General features: G+C 43.1%; 3 protein-coding genes across 3 annotated transcripts; 2 read left to right on the forward strand and 1 right to left on the reverse strand.

The window, feature by feature from the left end:
• The first annotated feature begins 1,358 nt into the window (after nt 1-1,358).
• On the forward strand, nt 1,359-23,560 carry LOC116809446 (folate transporter-like protein C2orf83). The gene is given in 5 exon segments (XM_032753310.2): nt 1,359-1,475; nt 5,936-6,008; nt 23,347-23,428; nt 23,430-23,457; nt 23,459-23,560. Coding segments are annotated over 5 exon segments (402 nt in total).
• Nucleotides 16,915-17,208, reverse strand: LOC131383282 (small cysteine and glycine repeat-containing protein 7). Its single transcript, XM_058437696.1, has one exon. It carries the CDS (start codon nt 17,206-17,208, stop codon nt 16,915-16,917), a length of 294 nt encoding a protein of 97 aa, XP_058293679.1.
• On the forward strand, nt 19,865-20,155 carry LOC131383284 (small cysteine and glycine repeat-containing protein 1). The gene has a single exon (XM_058437713.1). It carries the CDS (start codon nt 19,865-19,867, stop codon nt 20,153-20,155), a length of 291 nt encoding a protein of 96 aa, XP_058293696.1.
• Nucleotides 23,561-24,832: the final 1,272 nt, after the last annotated feature.

Genomic DNA, 24,832 nt, shown 5'->3' on the forward strand with positions numbered 1-24,832 from the left:
TCAAGCTGCTTAGGCATCTGAACAGATTAAATCAAGATTCCAACATGAAATAATTTGCATACTAAAAGGAAATCTGCCATTTGATTTCATCTAAGTTTTAAAAGCATCAATGTAGTTCCACATTTGTTCAAAGGAAAAATTGTTAGCTGAACAAGAAAGACCTGAAATTACAAGTCCCATTTGGACCACCTGTCATATTCACTGTGTGGGACCTAAGGTCATTTGTGGGTTTTGCTATGTTTAGTTGGTAGTATCTTGCATGGAAATAATGCCTTTCATTGAATCACATAGTTTTAAAATGCTTGTATTTGTTTTTTTATGTAAAGAATTTTGGAAGGGACATAAAAATAGTTAACATTTTCATTTGGTTCATTTTGTAAATAGATTCACATTACAAATGTTTTAGCTAAATTGCATGGAAGAATTTTAACTATATATGTCAGTTTTGACTGACTAAATTTAACATCCCAGTACAATTATTTAAAATGAATTAATTACCAGATTGAATGAACTATGAAAGGAAATAATTTGTGGATTTTACAGAGAAATATTTACTAATTAGACCCTGAAATTGCTAACTCAGACAATCAACAATCCAGTGATTAAATCTTTAAATAAGTGAAAAATTCATCATGCTGACCTGTTTTCACTTATTGATAAGTTTAATTTTTTGTTTTATTTTATTTTATTTTATTTTTTTGAAACAGAATCTCCCTCTGTCTCCCAGGCTGGAGTGCAGTGGCACGATCTCGGCTCACTGCAACCTTCGCTTCCCAGGTTCAAGGGATTCTCCTGCCTTAGCCTCCTGAGTAGCTGGGACTACAGGCATGCACTACCACACCCAGCCAATTTTTGTATTTTTTGGTAGAGACAAGGTTTCACCATGTTGGCCAGGCTGGTTTCAAACTCCTGACCTCAAGTGATCCACCTGCCTCGGCCTCCCAAAGTGCTGGGATTACAGGCGTGAGCCACCATGACCGGCCTGATACATCTAATTTTAAAAGTGACTTCTTAAGCCATATTTATCTCAAATAATGTTGAATGTTTTCTAGTTGCAGAGTATTTTGAAAATTTGGTTTAATTTTAGAATAACTAGTTTTAAATTCTTAGCATACTATATCCCATCCCATGGCATGTTAAAATACATTGCACCATCCCATTTGTCTATTTCTTCAGACTATCTCTGCTAAAAGAGCTTTTAGAAAGAAACTGTCAATAGAAACGTGGGCTTCCTCAGCAGAGCAAAGCCTTGAGAAGAACACAATTCACTGTTTTGTATTTGAATGCACATGTGTGCATCCTTTTAAAACTCTTTCCATTTGTACAATGACAGATTTCAGATTGGAGTTAATCTGAGCATGGAAGACTATGCCCTGGCATTTGGAATTAATCTCTTCATTGCCTTGATGATTCAACCCATCATGACTATGACTGTGGTTGACAACCAAGGACTGGGGCTTCCTGTTGACATTCAGGTAAGTGCATGGGCCACTGTGCTTTCATGAACAAAGAGGCATATTTTCAAAACTATGTATCTATATCCATTTATCTTTATACTTTTAAAAATCAGAGTTACTGATAAATAATATACATGCAGTAAGTTCACACTTTTTATGTACAGTTCTATGAATTTGGGCAAATGTACAGCTATGTGACCACCACCACAATGAAGATAAAACAGAGTTCCATCAGCCCAAACAGTGCCCTTGTGTTTCTCTGCCACCAATCCCCTCTCCCTACCCCTTGTCCCTGGCAACCACTGTTTGGTTTTCTATCCATATAGTTTGTCATTATAGAATGCCATATCAATGGAATTACTTTTTATACGGCCTTTTGTTTCTGGTTTCTTTCCTTCAGCATGATGTCTTCAATAGAATAATTTTATATTGAGAAATAGAAATAGGGTGTAGTTAAGGTTCTATTTCTTAAGACACCTTTTCATTAAACAGGTGACCTTTTCACTAAACAGGTGAAGGAATGAAAGAACTGCGTAAAATTAAAGCCATAAAGTCATTCCAGTGGAAGTGGTTCTCATTAGCTACAGCTAAAGGTTTTTCCTTGCCCTAGCTAAAGTTCAATCTTATTAAAGCTTAGTTCCTAAATTCTGTAAATCTACTTTGTCTCATGGACAAAATCGTCATTCTTACCTATCTATAAATAGATAAGAATTCCTACAAAATATTTAGAAGCTGTCTTCTTTAAAGGCAAAAAGAAATCATTTCAGAATACAAAATTAAATGAAGTAATGCCAGGACATTTTTAAAAAATCTGTTTTGTAGTCACACTTGTTCAACAGAGGAAAGGATTGCTTCCATTTAATAAATCTTAACACTAAGATTTATGTAGATTCAGTACTACACACTTGTTCAATACAATATGCTTGTTTGAGGCTACTTGACATGCAAGCATTACTTTCTAAAATAAAATTTAAATTCCTAATTTACTATCTGGTTGGCAAATTCCTCTTCAGTTTTTCAGAAATTATTCTGTGTATCATATGTTAGCGAGAGAACAAGCTTGAAATCAGCAAAATCTGGTTTTGAATCGTGATGTTTATAGTGACATGTTAAAAACTTTTCATTTTGGAAAATTTCAAATACATACAACATTTTGAAAAAATAGTATAATGAAACCTCATTTTCTCCTTACTCAACTTTAACAAGTGTCAATTTATGGCCAATCTTGTTTCATCTGTACCCCACTCCCAATGAAATTTCTCACCCCTGCTTCTAGATTATTTTAAAGTAAACCCTAAAGATGTAATATTTTCTTAATGTCTCAGTTTTCTTACGAATAAAATGGAGAATATAGGACTTACTGCATGAGTTCGTACACAGGTCAAGTGCTGGCCTCTAAACCACACTATTCCTGGCCTTTAGTGTTGTCAATAAACAAACATCTCTCTCTTCCTAATTGAAAAAATAACATATATTTACATTAATCAACATGGTTAGGAGGCACTTACCTTTTCTAAAGACTTTTACATTAATCAGCTCCAGATATTTCCTTTACTTTTTGACAAATCCATTATATCCTAAGTTGAAATTAATGAATTCCTATAACTGAATTAGGTAAAATAGGATTAGAAATAAAAATGACCCATTAATCCTTCTATTCTCCTTTCTGCCACTATTTTGTGTAACCTAATTTAAAATTTGTGTCTTTTTTTTTGGCAAATCAACACCTTTTGCTCTTTCTTCAAAACACAGGGGGTCACACAGGCATTAAAAGCTGAAAACAAATCTAAAATTTGGCAGAAACATTCAAGCTTTACCTTTTGTATCCCCTGATACTTCAGTGTTTCCGAATCCTTTTACCTTCTTGACCAAGAGGAATACATTTAAGTCACTCCTTTAAAAGCTTTGTATTGCTATCATATCTTCTCTGCCAGTCTCTGCTGACATCCTCAATGCTGGAACAACTTTCAATTCGGTTCTTCCATGGAAATCTATTTTAAAGCTCAGTTGCTAAAGAAGAGATCAGTTTACCCAGGTACAGAGCAGGCTGAGCAAAAACATACAGCTCAAAGGCATAACAGAAGACAAACCCTATTCCTATATACAAAGAAAAAAAGATGTTATTATGAATGGCTGGTCTTGAAAGCTGTGCTTCTTAAAAATTGATTTTTGGTAGGAATCTAATTAAATATGCTTTCATTAAGGTTTTAAGAGCCAGTAATATGGAATTGCGTTGATTAGTAACTCCCAAATCTCAATCATAAATGTCCATTCATCATTGACTCTGTCTGTGCTCATGATATTCCACTAATAGGATGCCAAATGCCATTTTTAAAATTGGAATCTAAAAAGTAGAAAATACAAACTGAATCAGCATTTTTCTCTGACACAGAGATTCAGCAAAGAGTAGGATGTATCCAGACTTCCAGAAGCGATTCCTTCATTTTCCCAGCATCTCTCAAACTGCTATCACAACATAAGCTATTTATGGAGTTTCCAAGGTCTTAATGGATTTATGAAGATCATAAAAAGAGGTTTCAAGACACATCTTTGAAGATGACTGAAAGATTAGGGGAAGAGGCCCATGAGAAAAGCTAAAAGAAGCATTTTTATCTCAACTAGAAAAAGCTGAAGAGTAATTTAGTAATAATCACCAAGCCGGTTATGGAGAGAGTAGTAGATATAATTGTCTTTACTGAAGGCATAAGAATATACTGTGGTTGACTAATGATATAGAATGATTTTCTGGCAGAATCTTGTTTCCAAAAATAGATGAAATTCACAAGTTGGAATATAAGAGGGATTTGGAGGGGGTGGGTAAATAACCATACAACATCTCAAATAAGGTTAATTTTTTAAAATAAGCCTTTAATTAGGTAAATGAAGTAAAAACACCCCACAAGATTTGCACCAGAACACCCACCTCTTGGTTACCTGTTACCAGACCTCTTCATCCCTCTCATCATCCCCCACTTCCCCACTTTCACCCCCTAATTTGCGGCGATAACTTTTGGAATGAGAAACAGAATGAGTTAGCACCCATTTCTTCTTGATCAAGGGAGTTGACAGTAAGACTCCTCCGTCATTCGCTAATTTCTTTGCCTTCACCCTCCTCCTCCCTGGATGGTCTTGAGGCTTAAGACATGAAAAGCAACTCTTATCACCAAGTTTGGGGAGTACACACAAAAAAGAAAAGGGAAAGGCCAGTGGCGCCAAGTGCCCCTTTGATATCACAGAAACCGCAGCTGCTGTGCTTCTCTGCCTTCATTTTCCTCACTGGGAAATACACAATGACCCTGCCCAGTGCTCACAGCCGGCAGCCGTTGCACTCAGCCACTCTGGGACCAGCTGATGGCCTCTGATTGCACCCTCCATTAGATTAACCAGCTAGCATAACTGGTACTCTAATCTACCTTTAATTAAATAAAAGTTAGAATCATGAAAATGGAATTTTAGTTGCATCCCCAAAGGGATTAGTAAGGAGAGGGGCACTCTGCGTAGAAAGATTACCTCCCGAAACGTCACAGTGATGATATTATTTTAAGTGCATGAAACGGGGATTTGTCTGGATTTGGAATAGGCTCACATATATCAAAATGGATATTTTTCAGTGTGTGTGGAGTATGTGCTATTTGACAGTCCAGATAGCCCAGATGAGTGTTCTCACTTCGTATTTATGGACTCAAATGCAGGATGTGTGTGGTCCATCAGGCTTAGGTTCCACTATTTCATAAACTATTTTTTGGTGTCTTAACTCAAAGGACAGCTGAAGTCAAAGGCCAGATTTTCTTTCTTTTCTTTACTTTTTTGAAACAGTCTTGCTTTGTCGCCTAGGCTGGAGTGCAATCTCGGCTCACTGCCACCTCCGCCTCCCGAGTAGCTGGGATTACAGGCACACGCAACCACACCCGGCTAATTTTTGTATTTGTAGTAGAGGCAGGGTTTCGCCATGTTGGCCAGACTGGTCTCGAACTCCTGACCTCAGGTGATACACCCACCTTGGCCTCCCAAAGTGCCGTATTTATAGGCATGAGCCACCGTACGTGGCCCACATTTTCATTTTCAAACAAAATAAACTCCTTAAAAGGATTTTCAGTGAGTTTGGGTCCTGATCATTTAGACATTGCCTTGTTTTCTTACTTTTCTATCCTAATGGAGATGGTCTCCATGCAATTAATTACCTTAGGGGGAATGGGATTGAGGGGTTGAGCTTAAAGGAGAAGGGGGGCCATGGCTGGAATACAACACCAAATCTCATGCTGAGGCTTGGTCCCTAATGTGGCAGTGTTGAGAAGTGTTGTCTTTAAGAGGTGATTAGGTCATTCAAGAGGGATCAATGCCTTTCTCCTGAAAGTAAGTTCTTGCCCGCTTGGGAATAGATTAGTTACCACTTGAGTGAATTGTTATAAGCAAGGCTGCCTCTCATGTTTGGTCTCTACACATGCGCTTCCCCTTCCTTCTCCACCATGTTATGACAGCACAAAGCAAAGCCCTCGCCAAAAGCCAGCCAGATGCTGCCACCTGATCTTGGACTTCCCAGCTTCCAGAACTGTGAGCTAAATAAGCTTCTTTTTTTAAACAAATATTTTAGTCTCAGGTATTCTCAGTCAACAGAAAATGGACTAAGATGGGGACTTTAGGGTTGTTTGAAATTTAAACAAATTTCAGTAAATGTTTTTAAATTTTTTTTATTAAGAAAAGCTTATTTGTTAAAGGCAACAGACTTTTTAAAAAATATTAAAGTAAGAAAGGCTTACTTTCATTAGGCAACAACAGACTGGACATCAGAAAAATCTTTACACCACAAAACCCTTGGATTTCATGGATATAAATTTAATTTTAAAAAAATAAATGGCTGAACTGGTAAGAAACTAAGCAAAATCCTCAGATGCCAAAGCAAGAACAGGAAGCCAGATAGCTAAGGAAGCATTGACTCTGCGGTTGCTCAAGGCATCTGCTGGTTCCCCCAGAACCTAGAGTTGTGGTTTCAGTGGCAACCCCAAAGGTCCACATCCTCAGTGAATGGTGGATCAGAACAAAATACAAAATGACAGGGGGAAAATCCCTAATGAAGAAGACTAATCTGGGTGGAGTCTGGAGAATATACCCTCAGCATTTGCCTTTATAAACCAGCACTCACATAATTCTGGAGTCCTATTCCTACAGGCTAAATTTTTTTTTAAGCTGAAAATTTAGTTTAAAGTGGTCCTGATTGGCAATGTCTCCAGGCACCTATATGTAACAAAGGCAAATGATTTCTGAAAGAATGTACCTCAATACAAGAATCAAAATATTGCCACAAATAAAATTCCATCAAATAGGAGATTATGATTTTTAAAAATTCAGAATCATACAAGGATATAAAGTTTCATGAACAAGCCAACTGAAGTAATAGATAGTGAAATCAGACTAACAAAGATTTGACATAGAAGAATTATCAGTATTAGAATATAAAATAAAATGCTTAATATGCTTACACACGGAGGAAAATAACGTCATAAGAATAGAACGAGATACATAAATAGAACATCATAAGAATAGAACAAAATAATCATGAATTGGGGTAAAAAATAGAACTACAGTTATGGGAAGCGTAACTATGTTTTGGTTAATGATGGACCATGTATATCAGCAGTCCCCACCCTTTTTGACACCAGGGACTGGTTTCGTGGAAGACAATTTTTCCACAAACTAGGGTGGGGGAATGGTTTTAGGATGGTTTCAAGTGCATTATATTTTTGTATATTTTATTTCTATTATTATTGCATTGTAATATATAATGAAGTAATTATACAACTCACCATAATGTAGAATCGGTGGGAGCCCTGAGTTTGTTTTCCTGGGAGACAGTGACAGATCATAAGGCATTAGATTCTCATAAGGAGTGCACAACCTAGATCCCTCACATGCATAGGTCACAATAGGGTTCCCGCTCCTGTGAGAATTTCATGCCGTCACTGATCTGACAGGAAGCAGAGCTCAGGCAGTAATGTGAGCAATGGGGAGTGGCTGTAAATACAGATGAAGCTTCTCTTGCACAACCGCCACTCACCTCCTGCTGGTGGCTTGGTTCCTAACAGGCCATGGACCCTGGTACAGGCCCTTGGACTGGAGGTTGAGAACCCCTGGCATATAGGACAGTGGTCCCATAAGATTGTAGTGGAACTGAAAAATCCCTATCACCCAGTGACGTCGTAGCCATTGTGATATTGTATCACGAAGCATTACTCATGAGTTTGTGGTGATGCCGGTGTAAACAAACCTACTGCACTGCAAGTCTTATAAAAGTCTAGCACATGCAATTATGTACAGTATATAATACTTGATAATTATAATAAATGGCCGGGCACGGTGGCTCACGCCTGTAATCCCAACGCTTTCAGAGGCCAAGGTGGGCAGATCACCCGAGGTCAGGAGTTTGAGACCACCGTGGCCAACGTGGTGAAACCCTGTCACTACTAAAAAAAATAATACAAAACTTAGCCGGCCATGGTGGCAGGTGCCTGTAATCCCAGCTACTCGGAGGCTGAGGCAGGGAGAATCACTTGAACCTGGGAGGTGGAGGTTGCAGTGGGTCGAGATCACACCACTGCACTGCAACCTGGGTGATGGATCAAGACCCTGAAAGAGCAACTTCCAGCCCTGAAGCTCCATTCATGTAAGTGCCCTATATGGGTGTACCATGTTTTATCTCTTATGTGTATTTTTACTGTATCTTTTCTATGTGTAAATACATTTAGATACACAAATGCTTACCATTGTGTTACAACTGTCTACAGCATTCAGCACAGTAACATGCTGTACAAGTTTACAGTGTAGGAACAATAGGCTATGCCATTTAGCCTAAGTATGTAGTATGCTATGCCATCTAGGTTTGTGTAAGTATACTACGTGATGTTTGCACAATGACAAAATCACCTGGCAATGCATTTCTCAAGAAATATCCCTGTTATTAAGGATGCATTACTGTAGTCAAGAATAGAAGCTTAATAAACAAGTTAAGAGCTATGTAGAAGTTAAGAGCAATAAAGAAGAAAATATTAAACTGTAAGAACTCATTTAGAGTATAGCACAGAGCTGAAAGTGAAAAAAATTAACACACATGGAGATTAGAGTGAGTAAGTTTCACAAACGTCTATTTGAAGTTCCTTGGGGAGATAATAAGATAGAAGTGAGAGACAGACAAAGAAATATCCATGGAGAATTTTGCAGACGAGACGAAAGGCATCAATTAGATTTAGGAAGCCTAACAGCTCTCCAAAAGAGTAAATGAAAAGAAATTCAAATCTAAACACACCGCAGTGAAACTGCAGAATACCAAAGAAAAAGAAATCTTATAAACAGTCAGAAAAATGAAAAGAGCATCGCCTACAGAAAAATGATAATTAGATTGACAAATGACTTCTCAATGGCACACAAGGGAAGCCAGAAAGATCATGGAATAATGCCATCAAAGTGCTAGGGAAAATAATTGCCAGCTTAGGGCCCCGTATACAAAGAGAAAAACATTTCAAAAAATGAGAATAAAATAAAGACATTTTCAGACAAAGAGAAATGGAGTGAGTGAGACACACTCACTCTGTAAGAGTGTAACAGACCCTTCCAAAAGCAATTTCTAAAGGATGCACTCAAGGAAGAAGGAAAATTACCCCAAAAGGAAGGCATATGATGCAAGAGGGAGTGTGAAACAGAAAACACGTGAGTAAATCTCAACACTGGCCATGTCAAACAATAGTAACGTTTTATATCTTGAAGAGTTTTGAAAAACATAAGACTAACACCCTGGACAATAATAAATTAGAAATTAGAAGAATGTTCAAAATCAAAGATTTTTGTACTGTTCTGGAGAAGGTAAACGTTATTAATTAGACACTGCCAGGGTGGCATGCCAAGCCGGGAGGGGTAGCAGCCCACCTGGTGGGGAGCATACTTTATCACCATCATTATTTAGAACTGCTGGTACATGGCAACAATAAAATGCAGACAGGTCCTTCACCAGTTTTACTATTGTTTTTAAATTCTCTACAGGTAATTCTCCTCCTTACTGCCTGTACCTAGGGAAGACCACTTCATCACCACTACTATAGTCCTAGCTAGTTGGGAGGCTGAGACAGGAGGATCACTTGAGCCTAGGAGTTCAAGGCTGCAATGAGCTATGGTTGTCATAAGGAGTGTGCAACCCAGATCTCTCACATGCATAGTTCACTATAGGGTTCACGCAGCCTGGGCAACACAGCAAGACCCTGTCTCTAAAATATACGTATATGTATATGTGTTTATACACATACACATATATAAAAATATTTTATATGATATAGTTGGTCATTCTTATATAGATTGTTTTGCTTAACATTATGTTTGTGAGATTAAGTCATTTCTTTGCTTCCTTTTAAGGCAAAAATTTATGGAAGTGTTGTCTACTTCCTGTCTCTCTAATTCCTCTCCTCACACTTTTTCTTAAACCTATTCATATCCATCTTTCGTCTTCAATACTTCGCCAAAACCATTCCTGTCCAGATCACCGGTATCGATCCAGCAGTCATTCGTCAGTGCTCGCCTCACTTCACGCATCTCGCTTCATCCTTTGGTAGCATTGTCACCATTATCACTCTCTCCTCCTTGAAACAGTTCCATACTTGCTTCCAGGGCACCATACATTCTTAATTTTACTCTTTCTTCACTGGATGCTCCTTTCTGTCTCCTTTGCTGGCCTCTCCTCTTTTTTCAGAGGCTTTTAACCCTGGAGCTCCTAAGGTTAAGTGCTTACAAACTCTTTTCTCTATACAGTCTTTGATGGTTTCATGCAATCTCTGACCTTGACTTCTCCCCCTGAACTTCAGACCACTGTATCCAGCTGCTTACCACTCAGCATTTCCATCGGGATGTCCGGTAGACACCTGCAATTCAGCACGCTCCAGATGGAATCCTCATCTTGCTCAAAACGGTGCTATCTACAGTTTTTCCCCATCTTTCAAGTTGCTTAGGCCCAAAACCTTGAAGTTATTTTATTTTTGACTCCTCCCATTCTCTCTCATCTCAGATATAACGTGTCAGAAAATATTCTTTTCTTTATTTTCAAAGTAATTTTAGGAGATAGTTGCTTCTCACCACCTCCATGGCTACCACTCTGTTCTGAGTTGTCACTATCTCTTCCACATGGATTATTGCAAGACATTCTAACTCATCTCTGCTTTAATCCTTTGCCCTCCTCAACCTAGCCTCAAAATAGCAGTCAGAGCTCTTTATACAATATACATGAGATCATGTCACTTTTCTGCTCTGAACTCTCCGATGGCTTTCCAGTTTACGCACAGTAAAAATCACAGGCCTGAGGATAACCTGCAAATCCCACCTGATATTCCTGCTCTCTCCTTTACCTGTCTGGTCTCATTTTCTGCTATTCTTCCTCTCACTCAGTTCAGCTACACTGGGCTCCTTGAGAGTCTTTAAGTATTTCAGAAACCATCTTTGCACTTTAGCTTCCTTTCCCTGGAATGCTCTTTCCCCCAGATATCCACATGGCTTGCTCTGTGACTCACTTCCTTTAAGTCTTTGTTCAAATGTCTCCTTTTCAATGAGGCCTGCCATGATGATCATATTTAAATTTGCATCTCTTCTTACCTTGTAATACAGTCTTTCTGAATCTTTATTTCTACTCTCTGGGTCTTTATTTTTAAAAATACAAACTGAAATATTTATTAAATATTAAATTAATAAATATTATTAAATTATATAATACAGGATTCAAATTAACCCGTGGGGGGAAGGGTAAATGGTTGGGGCATTGATGAAACAAGATTGGCCATGAGTTGATAACTGATGACACTGGGTGCCATGAAAGACTGGGCCATCATGGGCCCCATCAAAACCACATCCATCGGCCAGTGAACTGGGTACAATCAAATTATTTAATGGAACAGATTGAAACAAACCATCTACACGGCCTCAGTGAGCAAATGAAACCCAAAATACTGTTTCAACACATTCAAGTCCACCCCCAAAACAACATGAAAACCAAAAGAGTGGGACCATCTAAGAGCACTAACCTCGGTCATGCTAGTGTTTTACAGATGTGATTAAAGTCCGCAATCGGTTGATTTTAAATACAATCCTAGAGGACCTGATTCAGTAATCTGGGTAGACCTGATTCAATCAGGGGAAAGGCCTTACCAGCAGTGCTGAGGTTCCTCTGAAAAGGGAGATTCTGTCTGTGTTCAGGAGCTTCAGCCTGTGCCTGTGAGTCCTAGGCCACCCATTCTGATGGCCTGTCCTGTGAATTTTGGACTGCCTTACCATCCTCCATCACCATGGAAGCCAACTTTTTAAAATTAATTTCTTTATTTATGTCTCCTCTTTGTTCTGTATCTCAGGTTGAACGCTGACTGATGTAGATTTAAACAAGTAATGTACTTTTTTTCACTTAGTTTGTAGTACTGCTTTTGTTGAATAACCCATCAGGCTTGGGAGCTTAGGTAGCCAGCAGCAGTGGATATGTTCCACTATTACAGCTCAAATTCTTAGCTGTAGGGGACTGTACCCCCTCAGGCCACAGTGATGGTCTGTGCCACAAGCAGCCTATGGTAGTGCTTGTAATACACGAAGTGGTAGGAACCATGGTCACCAGCACCCAAAATGGCCCGAGGGCCCCACCTGGAGGCAGATAAGCACCACAGTTCACCATGTTTGTCCTCAAACCTCCCAATGTCACCAGGTTAATTTTTCCCCTAAGGGGTCCTGGAAATATTGCCATATGGATTCCAGTATCCAAGAACCCCAGAAAAGTCTGAATTCCCCTTCTTTCCCTTTCTGTATCGACTGGAGTATAGCGCCATTGACCTCCAGTGGAGACCCAGAGACCTTGGCCTCAATCTAACCACACTATTCAGCCCGAGACATTGGGTCTGCAATGTCCTTTTATCAAACAAACACATCAACCAGGCTGCAAAAGGCATCTCTGAACCATGTCCATACCTGTCCTTTAGCTAGAGAGTCTCCTCTTCTGTGGCAGCCTGCATTGCATGGTTGGTTCCTGCTCAGACGCCTCAGGACCTGAGTACCTCTTTCCACATCTTTCTCAGGTGCCTCAGGGTCCATCTGAGCATTCTCTTCCTGAGCTCTCCAGCCCCAGGAATGAATGTTCCCATCAGTGCCCAACAATCAGGGGACCGTGCACCACAATCTCGTTTCCACGTTCCTTCCTGGCAGTCTCAGTCCATGTCCAGCTCACTCACATCCAGAAGTCCCACATATAACCCCTCCTGACCCATAACATGTCCAGCAGTACCGTCCAGCTCTTGTGCCCCCAGGCTGACATCTCCACCTTCAACCAGGTACTGGGGGGTTTTGCCCCCTGCTTCACAAATAAGCCATGATTCTGTCAGACTGGACCCTGCCTGCTGTGTCAGTTTTGGGGAGCAGATTCACTGTGCACTGATTACCAATTTGTCCGAGTCCAGGGAGGCTTACACCCACACACACAATGAATGACATGAAGCAGGTTGATTACTTACAGGTAGGCAGTGAGGGGCATCAGAAGCCTGAGAGTCATCATGATCAAGAAGCCGGGCTCAGGAAGCTATGCAGGGCAGGTGAAGTCCATCAGTGTCATAATTTTCAGAGCAAGGTGTTTTTTTTTCCATAGCTCTCACTTTCTCTCCTCATCCCAATCACACACACACCCCGACCCAGCACCGCCTGCCTCTACCTGTCTAGCAGTTTTGCAGTTGTCTTTTCCTGTCCCATCCCCAGGCCCCATCCCGTAGTGCTAATGGGGATAATAATAGATTATTCTCAAGCCTGCTGAGGATTTAGGTCAATCTGTTGTCTAAAGACTGTGTCTGGGCTGGGCGTGTTGGCTCATGTTTGTAATTCCAACACTTTGGGAGGCCGAGGCAGGCGGATGACCAGAGATCAAGAGTTTGAGACCAGCCTGTCCAACATGGTGAAACCCTGTCTCTACTAAAAATACAAAAAAAAAAAAAAGTTAGCCAGGTGTGGTAGCAGGCACCTGTAATCCCAGCTACTCAGGAAGCTGAGACAGGAGAATCGCTTGAACTCGAGAAGCAGAGGTTGCAGTGAGCTGAGATCCCACCACTGCACTCCAGCCTGGGTGACAGAGTGAGACTCTATCTCAAAAAAAAAAAAAAAAAAAAGACTGTGTCTGTATCCTCCAGTCTCTCTAAGGCAGTGGTCCCCAACTTTTTGGCATCGGGGACTGGTTTTGTGGAAGACAATTTTTCCATGGGAAGTGGGGAGATGGTTTCAGGGTGATTCAAACACATTACACTTATTGTGCATTTTATTTCTATTATTATTACAATGTAATATATAAGAAATAATTGTACAACTCACCATAATGTAGAATCAGTGGGAGCCCTGAGCTTGTTTTCCTGCAAATAGATGGTCCCATTTGGGAGTGATGAGAGACAGTGACCGATCAACAGGCATTGCATTCTCATAAGGTATGTACAACCTAGATCCCTCGCATGTGGAGTTCACAATAGGGTTTGTGCTCCTACGAGAAGCTAATGCTGTGGCTGCTTATCTGACAGGAGGCGGAACTTGGGTGGTAATGTGAATGATGGGGAGTGGCTGTAAATACAGATGAAGCTTCACTCACTTGCTCACCACTCACCTCCTGCTGTGAGTCCTGGTCTGTGGCCTGGTGTTTGGGGACACCTGGTGTAAGGGGTTAGCAGTTCAGAATCCACAGCCCCAGGCAGCAAGGACAGCACGTTTATTCCAAGACAAAGGGGGCCCCACTCTGACACCTATCTTCAAAAGTGAGACTGGCTCTGATCCCCCACTCTCATGGGGTATTTGGCCTCTCTTGTATCCTACGCACACCATGCCTGTGACCCAGAACCCAGCAAGCCCACAGCTCCAGCCCTGCATTTTACATTTTCAGTCTGTGATCCACAGAGATAGATGTCTTGGCTTTTAGTTCAGCTATGTTGTTATTTTATTTTTATATGTTATATACACATATCTATCCTGTGTATATAACACAAAAACAAACTTTCTTTTTCCTGTTTTGAACAGAGGTCGCATCAATGTGTGAAAACGTGAAACCATCCTGATCCCAAATCTCCTCAGCCTGAAGTCTCTACAGCGAACAGAACCGTAGAATCTTGACAGTCAGAAAATGTGTGGAAGCTGGAGAAAATAATCAACAAGAAAAAAGGAAGGGAAAGGAAAGAGCAACATGCTCTTTGTAAAACTGGAGCGTTGAAGAAAAGACCTTCCTCCTTCAAAGATGTTTGAAAACCCCCTTCCCGCCGGCCGGGCGCGGTGGCTCACGCTTGTAATCCCAGCACTTTGGGAGGCCGAGGCGGGCGGATTACGAGGTCAGGAGATCGAGACCACGGTGAAAGTTTCTGTCTCTACTAAAAATACAAAAAATTAGCCGGGCGTGGTGGCGGGCGCCTGTAGTCCCAGCTACTTGGAGAGGCTGAGGCAGGAGAATGGCATGAACCCGGGAGGCGGAGCTTGCAGTGAGCCGAGATCGCGCCACTGCACTCCAGCCTGGGCGACAGAGCGAGACTCCATCTCAAAAAAAAAAAACAACAACAACAAAAAAGGAAAACCCCCTTCCCACGGGCTTTCTTTTATTAGGCCCTGATTTCATTTCTTACTTTTACTAAAGGTAGTAGAGAAGACGGTGTCACTGGAAGAATTTTTCCACAATCGAATGTATTTGGTTTTAAAATGTTTCAACAAATATTAGCCAGGTACAGGGGCAGGCGCCTGTAATCCCAGCTACTCAGGAGGCTGAGGCAGGAGAATCGCTTGACCCTGGGAGGTGGAGGTTGCAGTGAGCTGAGATCACACCATTGCACTCCAGCCTGAGTGACAGAGCAAGATTCTGTCTCAAAATAAATAAATAAATAAATAAAACATTTCAAATGTCTTCCACGAAATGTTGCAGTGTATGGAAAAAAAGGAAAAGAAGAAAACCTCACACACAGCAGAATGGGAGGAAGAAGAAAGAAGAATATGAAACATATGAATGAAAAAACTCAGGGAAACCCAGCTGAGTTTACCCACCATTAAATCCCATATTTGTTCTTGACTGGAACGCCTGAGCTTGGCATGTGGGTCTGTCACTGAAGGGCTGTGTCATCTTACATCAATAAAACAGGGGCCCCAGGCCAGGTCCTGTGGCTCACGCCTATAATCCCAGCACCTTGGGAGGCTGAGGCAGGTGAATTACTTGAGGTCAGTAGTTCGAGACCAGTCTGGCCAACATGGCGAAACCTTGTCTCTACTAAAAATACAAAAATCAGCTGAGCGTGGTGGCTCATGCCTATAGTCCCAGCTACTCGGGAGGCTGAGGCAGGATAATCACTTGAACCCAGGAGGCAGAGGTTGCAGTGAGCCGAGATCGTGCCACTACACTCCAGCCTGAGGAACAGAGTGAGACTCTATCTCAAAAAAAAACAAAAACAAAAACAGGGACCGTGGATCTCCAGGGAGGAAGACACACTGCAGGCGTGTTCTGAGGCAATATGATGTGTCACTGAGCAGGACTGGTCCCCAGAGGCCCGGCCGCAGCTTCTTACATGATCCTTTGCTGCAACGCTGCCATCGCAAGTGTTTTTCATCTTTTTTCCTTTTTTTTTTTGGTTATTGTTTAGTGTGTGTGTGTGTGTGTGTGTGTGTGTCAGGGTCTTGCTGGGTCACCCAGACTGGAGTGCAGTGGCGTGATCTCGGCTCACTGAAGCCTCCACCTCCTAGGCTCAAGTGATCCTCCTGCCCCAGCCTCCCGAGTAGCTGAGACTACAGACACGCACCACCACACCTGGCTAATTTTTGTATTTTTTGTAGAGACTGGGGTCTCACCATGTTGCCCAGGTTGGTCTTGAACCCCTGGACTCTCCTGCCTTTGCCTCCCAAAGTGATGGGATTACAGGGATGAGCCATGGCACAAGCATTTCAAAGGCTTTGTTCCAAGATAAAAAAGATAAAATATCTCTCCAGTTTCTAAAAAGACAAACCAGAATTCAGTGTGATCAAATGGAAGAAAGGCAAAAAGAGAACTTTTTATGGGCACTTAGTTTATTTTATTAGGAAATTTGGACACTGTTATGTGATAACTAAGAACACAAAAGCAAAGAAACAAAAGAAGCATCGCATGCCGACGGGAAAAATGGAACTAAGACAGAGCTGCATAGCCATGAGCATGTCCCTCAGACCAAACACGAGGAGTTGTGATTTCATTTCCCTGAGGTCACTGACCTGGACAGTTTCACAGCTGCTGCGCTGTTCTCATATTTTTCCATGAGATGGTTCCTATTAGTTTGGAAGCTTTTCAGACGGAAAGACATGAAACACCAAAGAAAAACAGCAACAGAGTTCAAGACCATAGAGGAGGGGGAGACCAGACAGGACGGGAAGGATGGAAGTCTTACCTATAGGACAGATACCCGCAGCCCCTGCCCAGAGGCCGGGGGCCCGCCTAGCAGCAGCATTGCTTCTGGCAGCAGCACTTCTGCTGGCAACAGCCCTTCCCACAGCCACAGCCACACGAGCTGCAGGTGCGGCGGCGGCAGCAGATCACAGGTGTGCTGCAGCAGCCCCCACAGCAGCCGCGGCAGCAGGGGCAGCAGCTGGAGCAGCAGCCCACCCGGAAGCACCTGCAGGTGGTGCAGCTGCCACAGCCACCACCACAGCCACCACCGCAGCCACCACCGCAGCCACCACCACAGCCACCACCACAGCCACCACAACTTCCACAACCACAGCAACCCATGGTGTCAGTAGAGAGGACTCAGGTGAAGTGAGCAGAGAGGACTCAGGAGAGGTGAGGAGGTCTGCTGCCTCCTTCTGCTGGGGGAGGCCCTTATGTACCATCTTGGGAAAAGGAAGAGGGAATGACCCAGGACGCATGACCAGTGGTCACTTCCTTGTTGTTGCTACTGCAGTTTCCATGATAAGGTTATCTAGGACTATTCCTTGTTTACATCCTTATGGACTATATTTGACCCAAAACATTTGCTAATTTTCACTTGTCTCTGTTAAAACCAGATTAAAAGCAAGCCAAGAGATGCTAACATGTAGGAGAGGATCTTCATTTTCTCAGAAACCACTTGAATCCTTGAGACTTCGGGTTAAGCTGGAACCCAAGGTTGCTGCCAGCTGCTTTTCCATCTCTCTGCCATGGCGTCTCTCCAGGAAATCACCCTCCTTTCATGGAAACTCCCGAGATGCAAAAGAGTAAATAAGAGCATCCAAATAAAACACATCGTTTTTGCAAAAATGGTCACTTGCCAACTATATTTCTGAAGGGATCTTTATAGTAAATGACTCTTTTTTTTGTTTTGTTTCCCCTCACAGTTGTCTATGATAAGGCTTGAAGCAACACTCCCTTCCCTTCTCACTCTGTCCTGCCTCCCAGAGTGCTCACATTCACACCCACGTTGTAGACTTCCACATGCCTATTCCCTGGTTGGTTTCTCCACGGGGTGCCTCCAGTTCAGACTCTCCTGCAGACTACAAAATCCATCAATAGGCACTCTCCATTCCATCTTCTCCCCTTGGAGTTTCAGGGACACCTCCAATGTCACATGCTCCAGACTCAAGTCATAATTCTCCCTGCCTGATCACCAACTATCCACCAAAATAAAACTGCATTTTTCCTCCACTGCTCCGTATCCATCAAGATACGAATCCATGTTAAAAATTGTCTTTGAATCTTTCTTTTCTCTTAGTTCCATTTCTAGTCTTTCACCAAATTCTGTTGCTTCTGCCTCATTAATAACTTCAAACCTATTCACGTATCTCTAGGTCCACTGTCCCCGCAACCCCAGTTCAAGCAACTCTCTGACAAGTTGAAAATACTCTGTTTAGTCCAAATACCACAGAGACAGCTTGGGGTCATTAATAAACAACTCTAATCAGCCATAGGGACGTGGCAGCACTTTCTGTTGCTCAAATTTCTGAAGAAAAATTTTACCAAGCTGGGAAAACAGGCTTTGGGCTGCGAGCCTGTTACAAAATGAGTTGGAGGATAATCTCATCTGCAGCAGAGATGCTGACTGCTGTCTGCTGAGCACTGACTGATTGCCAGAAGCCTCTACTTCAGCATGCATGGAGAAGACCCTGCTTAAACTCATATTTTTCTTGCCTTTTTTACAGGCTCCTTGTTTGTCACAAACTCTCACACTCCACCATGATCCACAGCCACAGGCTTCTCCTTGGAGCCATAAACTCCTTTCTTCCCCATGCTGGGCCTTCATTCAGCTCAGCAAGCTTCTCTGACCTCTGGACCATGCGTCCCTCGATGTTCCCACCCTGCGCTCTCTAAATAGCCCAACAGCCTGCTCTCTAGGGAGACCAGGCCAGGCTATTTAGCACAGACTTGTTTCTCTCAGCCATCAATTGACATCACCTAATCAAGGACAAAAATGAATTCCTGGCCGGGCGCAGTGCCTCATGCCTGTAATCCCAGCACTTTGGGAGGCCGAGGCAGGAGGATTGCTTGAACTCAGGAGTTCGAGACCAGCCTGGCCAACATGGTGAAACTCTGTCTCTACTAAAAATACAAAATTCAGCCAGGCATGGTGGTACATGCCTGTAATCCCAGCTACTCGGGAGGCTGAGGCAGGAGAATCGCTTGAAACCGGGAGGTGGAGTTTACAGTGAACCAGACCAAGAATTACATCACCAAAATGCAGACTCCTAAGAGGATTGATTTCTGCTTTTGAAATAATCATTAAGACATGGTGTGCAGAAGACAAATCACAATGATGTGCTTCAAATGAGGAGGGAGGGAGCAGCCCCAGTGCTTTCACTGGTCAATAAATGGGATGATGGCATCTGACTTTGGCAGTGACCTTTGAATCTGTTGCCATTTACACCTCCCAGCTTGCAGTGTTACTTACTATTGCAAGCCCTTTGAAGTCACGGACTGTGCCTTCAATAACACTGTACCTATCGCTGAGAAGCTCTCAGATTGTTTGGTGCAGGGACTGCCTGGTGCTGTGTGGGGTTTGTAAGCCCCGCTAACAATTCATGGACCTATGCACATGGCGCATATTCCCAGGGCAGCTTAAGAAGGAGAAGGCTGTCATTACTAAGGACAGCCTCACCACACCTCAGCTCCCAGAATGCTTCCCTAGAACTTTTAGGCCTTTTTAACTTATACTGGAATACAGTTTTATGAAAAAAATTAACAAAACTGAAAATGTAGTGAAGACAAAGATGTCTGAAGGAAAGTCAATATGAGATGGAGAGATTCTTCCATGTACATCAAGTCAAATGACAACAAGGAAGTGGTCATGTGCCTTCCCTCTCCTGTCTCCGGAGTTGGTATATAAGGGCCTCCCCCAGCAGAAGGAGGCATCAGACCTCCTCACTTCTCCTGAGTCCTCTGTCCTCACTTCATCTGCATCCTCTCTACTGACACCATGGGCTGCTGTGGTTGTGGAAGTTGTGGTGGCTGTGGTGGACGCCGCTGTGGCTATGGTGGTGGTTGTGGTGGTGGCTGTGGTGGTGGCTGTGGCAGCTGCACCACCTGCAGGTGCTACCGGGTGGGCTGCTGCTCCAGCTGCTGCCCCTGCTGCCGCGGCTGCTGTGGGGGCTGCTGCAGCACGCCCGTGATCTGCTGCTGCCGCCGCACCTGCAGCTCATGTGGCTATGGCTGTGGGAAGGGCTGTTGCCAGCAGAAGTGCTGCTGCCAGAAGCAATGCTGCTGCTAGGCAGGGTGCCCAGCCTCTGGAAACTGCTACAGGTAACAGCTGTAGGTAAGCTTTCCACTTCTGTCTGCCACTGACTAATAGGACACAAGCATGACCTGAACCTGTCACCTGCCTGTGAGTATTTCACATTTCTATAGTTTTTTGTGACTCTGCCTGCATTTAATCATCACCAACAAAAGTAACAACCACGCAGCCTTCTATGTCGATTACAACTCACGTCATGACCTCGACAAAATGGAGTGAAGATAGTTAGACCTTCTTGAAATGCTTCTAAGATTGCCTTGATTTCTGTGCTGTTTTTACCGCTGCCTGGGTGTATTTGTATACACAAAGCAACACTTATCTTAATAAATTACACTCAATCATTCTCAAAGAGCTATCTCTTTTGTTCTTTCCAGTCTCTAAACTGTCTGTCCATGGGGAAAAATGAGTTTTATCCCAAAAGATAAATCAAAGAATAAAAAACTAGATGAATTCTTTACAATAGACACATAGATTCATAGATGATTAATCCATTGTGGGTTTGTAAAGAAGGAAAGGACTTGGGGGCACATCCTCAGCCTGACACTTCATTATCATAAACCAAAACGTTCCCCAAATCTCTCTCTCGATAGAGTCTTAGAAACGGAAGTCTGGACTCATAAATATCTGTTCAGACTCCAAATGGTCATATGATCATTCAGGAGCCTGCTCGCTTTTGGGCAATGATGAAATTTTGCTCTTGGGTGTCATGGAAGTCTGTGGTATCAACCACTTCAAACTACAAAATTAGCTTTCAGTTGTAATGTGAGAATATCAGTATTAGAATCAAAATAATCATACACCCTACTGAGAGTGTCCCCATGCACAATAAAAAATGTCCCCGAACACCCCTTTTGCTAATTTTTCATAGAGATTCCCCGATCCTTTTCTTTGCAGACTCCAGATTCTTGATTTATTGTGGCTGGTTTAGCAGCAAAGTGAGAAGGAAACGAGACAGAGAGTGGGGAATCCCAGCTTGGGTGAGCAGTGGGGCAGGGGCCGAGGGAAGCCAAGCTCTTTGGGTGTGTCTCCAGGAGAAGCTGGTTCTTGCACCAGCCCCACGAGGGCCACTTATGATGTTTCCTTGTTACTCTAAGCAGAGTTTGGCTCTGGATAGAAACTTAAACAGGTTGAACTGACCAAATGAATGTTATAACCAAAGGGAACATGAGTCAAATAACCATGTCAAATAAGATTTCCAAAGAGGGGAAGACGCTGTCACAGAAAGACAGTTTTCCTTCCACCTTGAAATTCAGAAGAGAGGGTTTGGAGGTGGGTGCGAGATGAGCCCTCTGAAGTCTAAGTTGACAAGGTGGCTTTGGGCACTCATCTGGCTCTGTCTCTGTTCCCTTTCCAGCTCCAAGAGCCCTAAGCCTCTAGTACCCTCAGGCTACCCAAAGCCCCTTAGTTACTCTCAGCCTTTAGGATTTACCTCTGGGGCCCCACCTTCTCACTCATTCTTCCCTCCCAGGCTTCACCCGTAGAACTACCCCCTCCCTTGTGATGGTTCTCAGCTGGAAGAGCGGGGTCAGGAGAGAAGCGCCAGTTCATCCATCTTATGCTAAGACAAGGGGCATCCACTTTTCCTCACTGAGGGAGGACCCCTCAAGTCGCTTTTCCCACACAGTAATGTTGACCAACCCAATAGGCAGAATTCTGGGACATGTGGTTTTTCCAGCCACCAAGACCCAACACTTCTTAGGCACTTGCTCCTCCTGTCCCACTTGCTGAAAATGTGAGTTTGTTTCCAGTCAGCGTAAATAGAAGACGTGGTTGCCTGCCAGGATTTGCTGGGTGTCATTACTCATGTTGACACAGATTTGTGAAAAAACCCAGGTGGCCTGGTGTGGGGTTTGTGTTGTGTATGTGTATATATGTACATATATTATGAGATAGTCAGATGGTCCGTCAGGCACGGCCACAAGAAGAGGCAAAGGAGGCTGGACACGGTGGCTCATGCTTGTAATCGTAGCACTTTTCGAGGCCGAGGTAGGTGGATCACCTGAGGTCAGGAGTTCAAGACCAGCCTGACCAATGTGGTGAAACCCCAACTCTACTAAAAAAAATATACAAAAATTAGCTGGGCATGGTGGCATGTGCCTGTAGTCCCAACAACTCGGGAAGCTGAGACAGGAGAATTGCTTGAACCCATGAGGTGGAAGTTGCAGTGAGCCGAGATCGTGCCACTGCGCTCCAGCCTAGGTGACAGAGCAAGACTCCATCTCAAAAATTAAATAAATAGGCCGGGCGCGGTGGCTCACGCTTGTAATCCCAGCACTTTGGGAGGCCGAGGCGGGCGGATCACAAGGTCAGGAGATCGAGACCACGGTGAAACCCCGTCTCTACTAAAAATACAAAAAAATTAGCCGGGCGTGGTGGCGGGCGCCTGTAGTCCCAGCTACTCAGAGAGGCTGAGGCAGGAGAATGGCGTGAACCCGGGAGGTGGAGCTTGCAGTGAGCCGAGATTGCGCCACTGCACTCCAGCCTGGCTGGCAGACGGGGGGTGCGTCTGTTTCAAAAAAAAAAAAAAAAAAAATTAAATAAATAAATAAATAAAAAGAAGAGACAAAGGAGAGGTTCAGGAAAGCAGTGTATTCCAATCACAGGTCCTAAAGAGATGGAGTCACTGCATGCCAAGAGGGGGTCACATGGAAGGCAGCGCCGGGGGAGTGGTCTCAGCCAGGCAGACAGGAAGAGAGCATCCACGGGCTCGCTGACGGGTGTCAGGGTGGAATATACGAGCAAGAGGTGCAGGGGTGTCCATCAGTGCATCTGAATGTTACTGGGTCTCAGTCAGGGGAGGACAGGGAGGTGAACCTGTGGGAGGGGCTAAACATACCACGCTGGGGCTCACCTGGGAGAGATACGCAAAACTTACAATGCAGTGCACCGGGGCACCTGTCTGCATCTCACCTCCGCAGAGGAGTGGCTGTAGGTACCTCCCTGTAATCCAGTTGTGAATTGGAGTCTTGGTTTAGGCTGTCTGAATAATTAGCACAAATATAGTCAACTATCCCTTACTGTAGGGGAATTTACAGGCAGGGCTTATAGGGATTTGCAAACCAAGTGAGAATACCAGTAGATTGAAAAATGAAAACAAATTGTTGGGCACAATTGAACTATAGAAATATCTTCTTTAAATTCTGACTCATCTTTTTTTCTTTTTTCAGTATTAAGTCCATCTGAGAAACTAGAGGCTTGGGACCCAGGGATGAGGAAACTTACCGTACAGACATGCAGGTTGACCTTCGCCCTGCCATGCAACTGCACAAGCTTCAGCCTGAAACTGTCTCTGGCACTGCCCTAAACAGACCAAGAGGGAGAGAGGGAGCATGTAATGAAAAGTCCACAGAGAACAAGAAGCCACAAGATTCAGTTCTCTGAAGCCATTCTAGATAGTTTCAGGGGAACTAGCTTCCCACCTCTGATAGGGATACCATGGCAAATACCACACTTTGCCTAGGATTATAATTCTTTGTGCACAACGCATCCCATCCCAAAGACAGTCCACAGCAGGACTTGCTCCATCTCTGAACTGGTCTTACCCCCTTAAAATTGCCTTTATATCTAGGAGTTTCTTTATTATTTTATTTTTTTTGAGACAGAGTCTCGCTCCATTGCCCAGGCTGGAGTGCAGTGGCGTGATCTCAGCTCACCGCAACCTCCACCTCCTGGGTTCAAGCGATTCTTGTGCCTCAGCCTCCCAAGTAGGTGGGATTAAAGGCACGTGCCATCATGCCTGGCTAATTTTTGTATTTTTAGTAGAGATGAGGTTTCACCATGTTGGCCAGGCTGGTCTCAAACTCTTGACCTCAAGTGATCCGCCCGCCTCAGCCTCCCAAAGTGCTGGGATTACAGGTGTGAGCCACCAGGCCCGGCCTATATCTAGGAGTCTCTTGATGAGCGTCGGTCAAGAGAAAGAAGTCTCTTCTAAAAATTGTTAATGCTTTTATAGACTACTCATGGTCTGAGTCATAAAACATCATTTGCCTTTCAATTTATACCTTCCAAGTGAATGATGATTAGTGAGGATTATCTAATTATTATCTACTTTTCTCTCTAGGTATAAAAAACACCATAGATCCTATACACACAAAAATGGTTTTTCTATCAGAAATGGACTCAATCGTCTGGCAAAGGGACACAGATTAGATTATTCTAATCTCAAAGCCCCTTCGGCTTATGAATTCAGAAAAAGAAGAAATGAATGAAAACATAAATCACAGTTTAAGTTATTAAGTAATATCTGAAATGAATTAGAAAGAAACCATAAGCCTTAACAATACTCCAATCATGGTTAAATTAATTTAGACAGAAAAGCAAATAGCAATTGACTTGAAAATAAGAAGTGGGGCCCAAGGTGGATACAAGAAGGCCAGGAGGGCTAAGATAAATCCCAAATCCAATGTTCATCAATGCCTACGCAGTCAGTACAACCTGATGGCATTAATTTTGTGGTTAGGGAAATGTGAAAGCGAAATCGATAATACCACAGTTCTAAATGTGCACTGTTGGCTGAATTTATGGTGTAGTGGGGGGTGGTAAAAATTAGGCTTCTAACAAAGGATGGAACTCTGCCCTCCAGGCAAGGAGTAAATGGCCCCAGCAGATGGAAAACTAAAGCAAATGTAATCACCTGCATTTTGCAAATAGGTG

This window comes from Hylobates moloch, unplaced genomic scaffold, assembly GCF_009828535.3.
Source record: "Hylobates moloch isolate HMO894 unplaced genomic scaffold, HMol_V3 SCAFFOLD_1, whole genome shotgun sequence".
In the NCBI taxonomy this organism is placed as follows: domain Eukaryota; kingdom Metazoa; phylum Chordata; class Mammalia; order Primates; family Hylobatidae; genus Hylobates; species Hylobates moloch.

What these genes read in the sequence shown, in the direction of transcription:
- LOC131383282 (XM_058437696.1), bottom strand. Translation starts at nt 17,208, where the DNA reads ATGGGTTGCTGTGGTTGTGGAAGTTGTGGTGGCTGTGGTGGTGGCTGT.
- LOC131383284 (XM_058437713.1), top strand. Translation starts at nt 19,865, where the DNA reads ATGGGCTGCTGTGGTTGTGGAAGTTGTGGTGGCTGTGGTGGACGCCGC.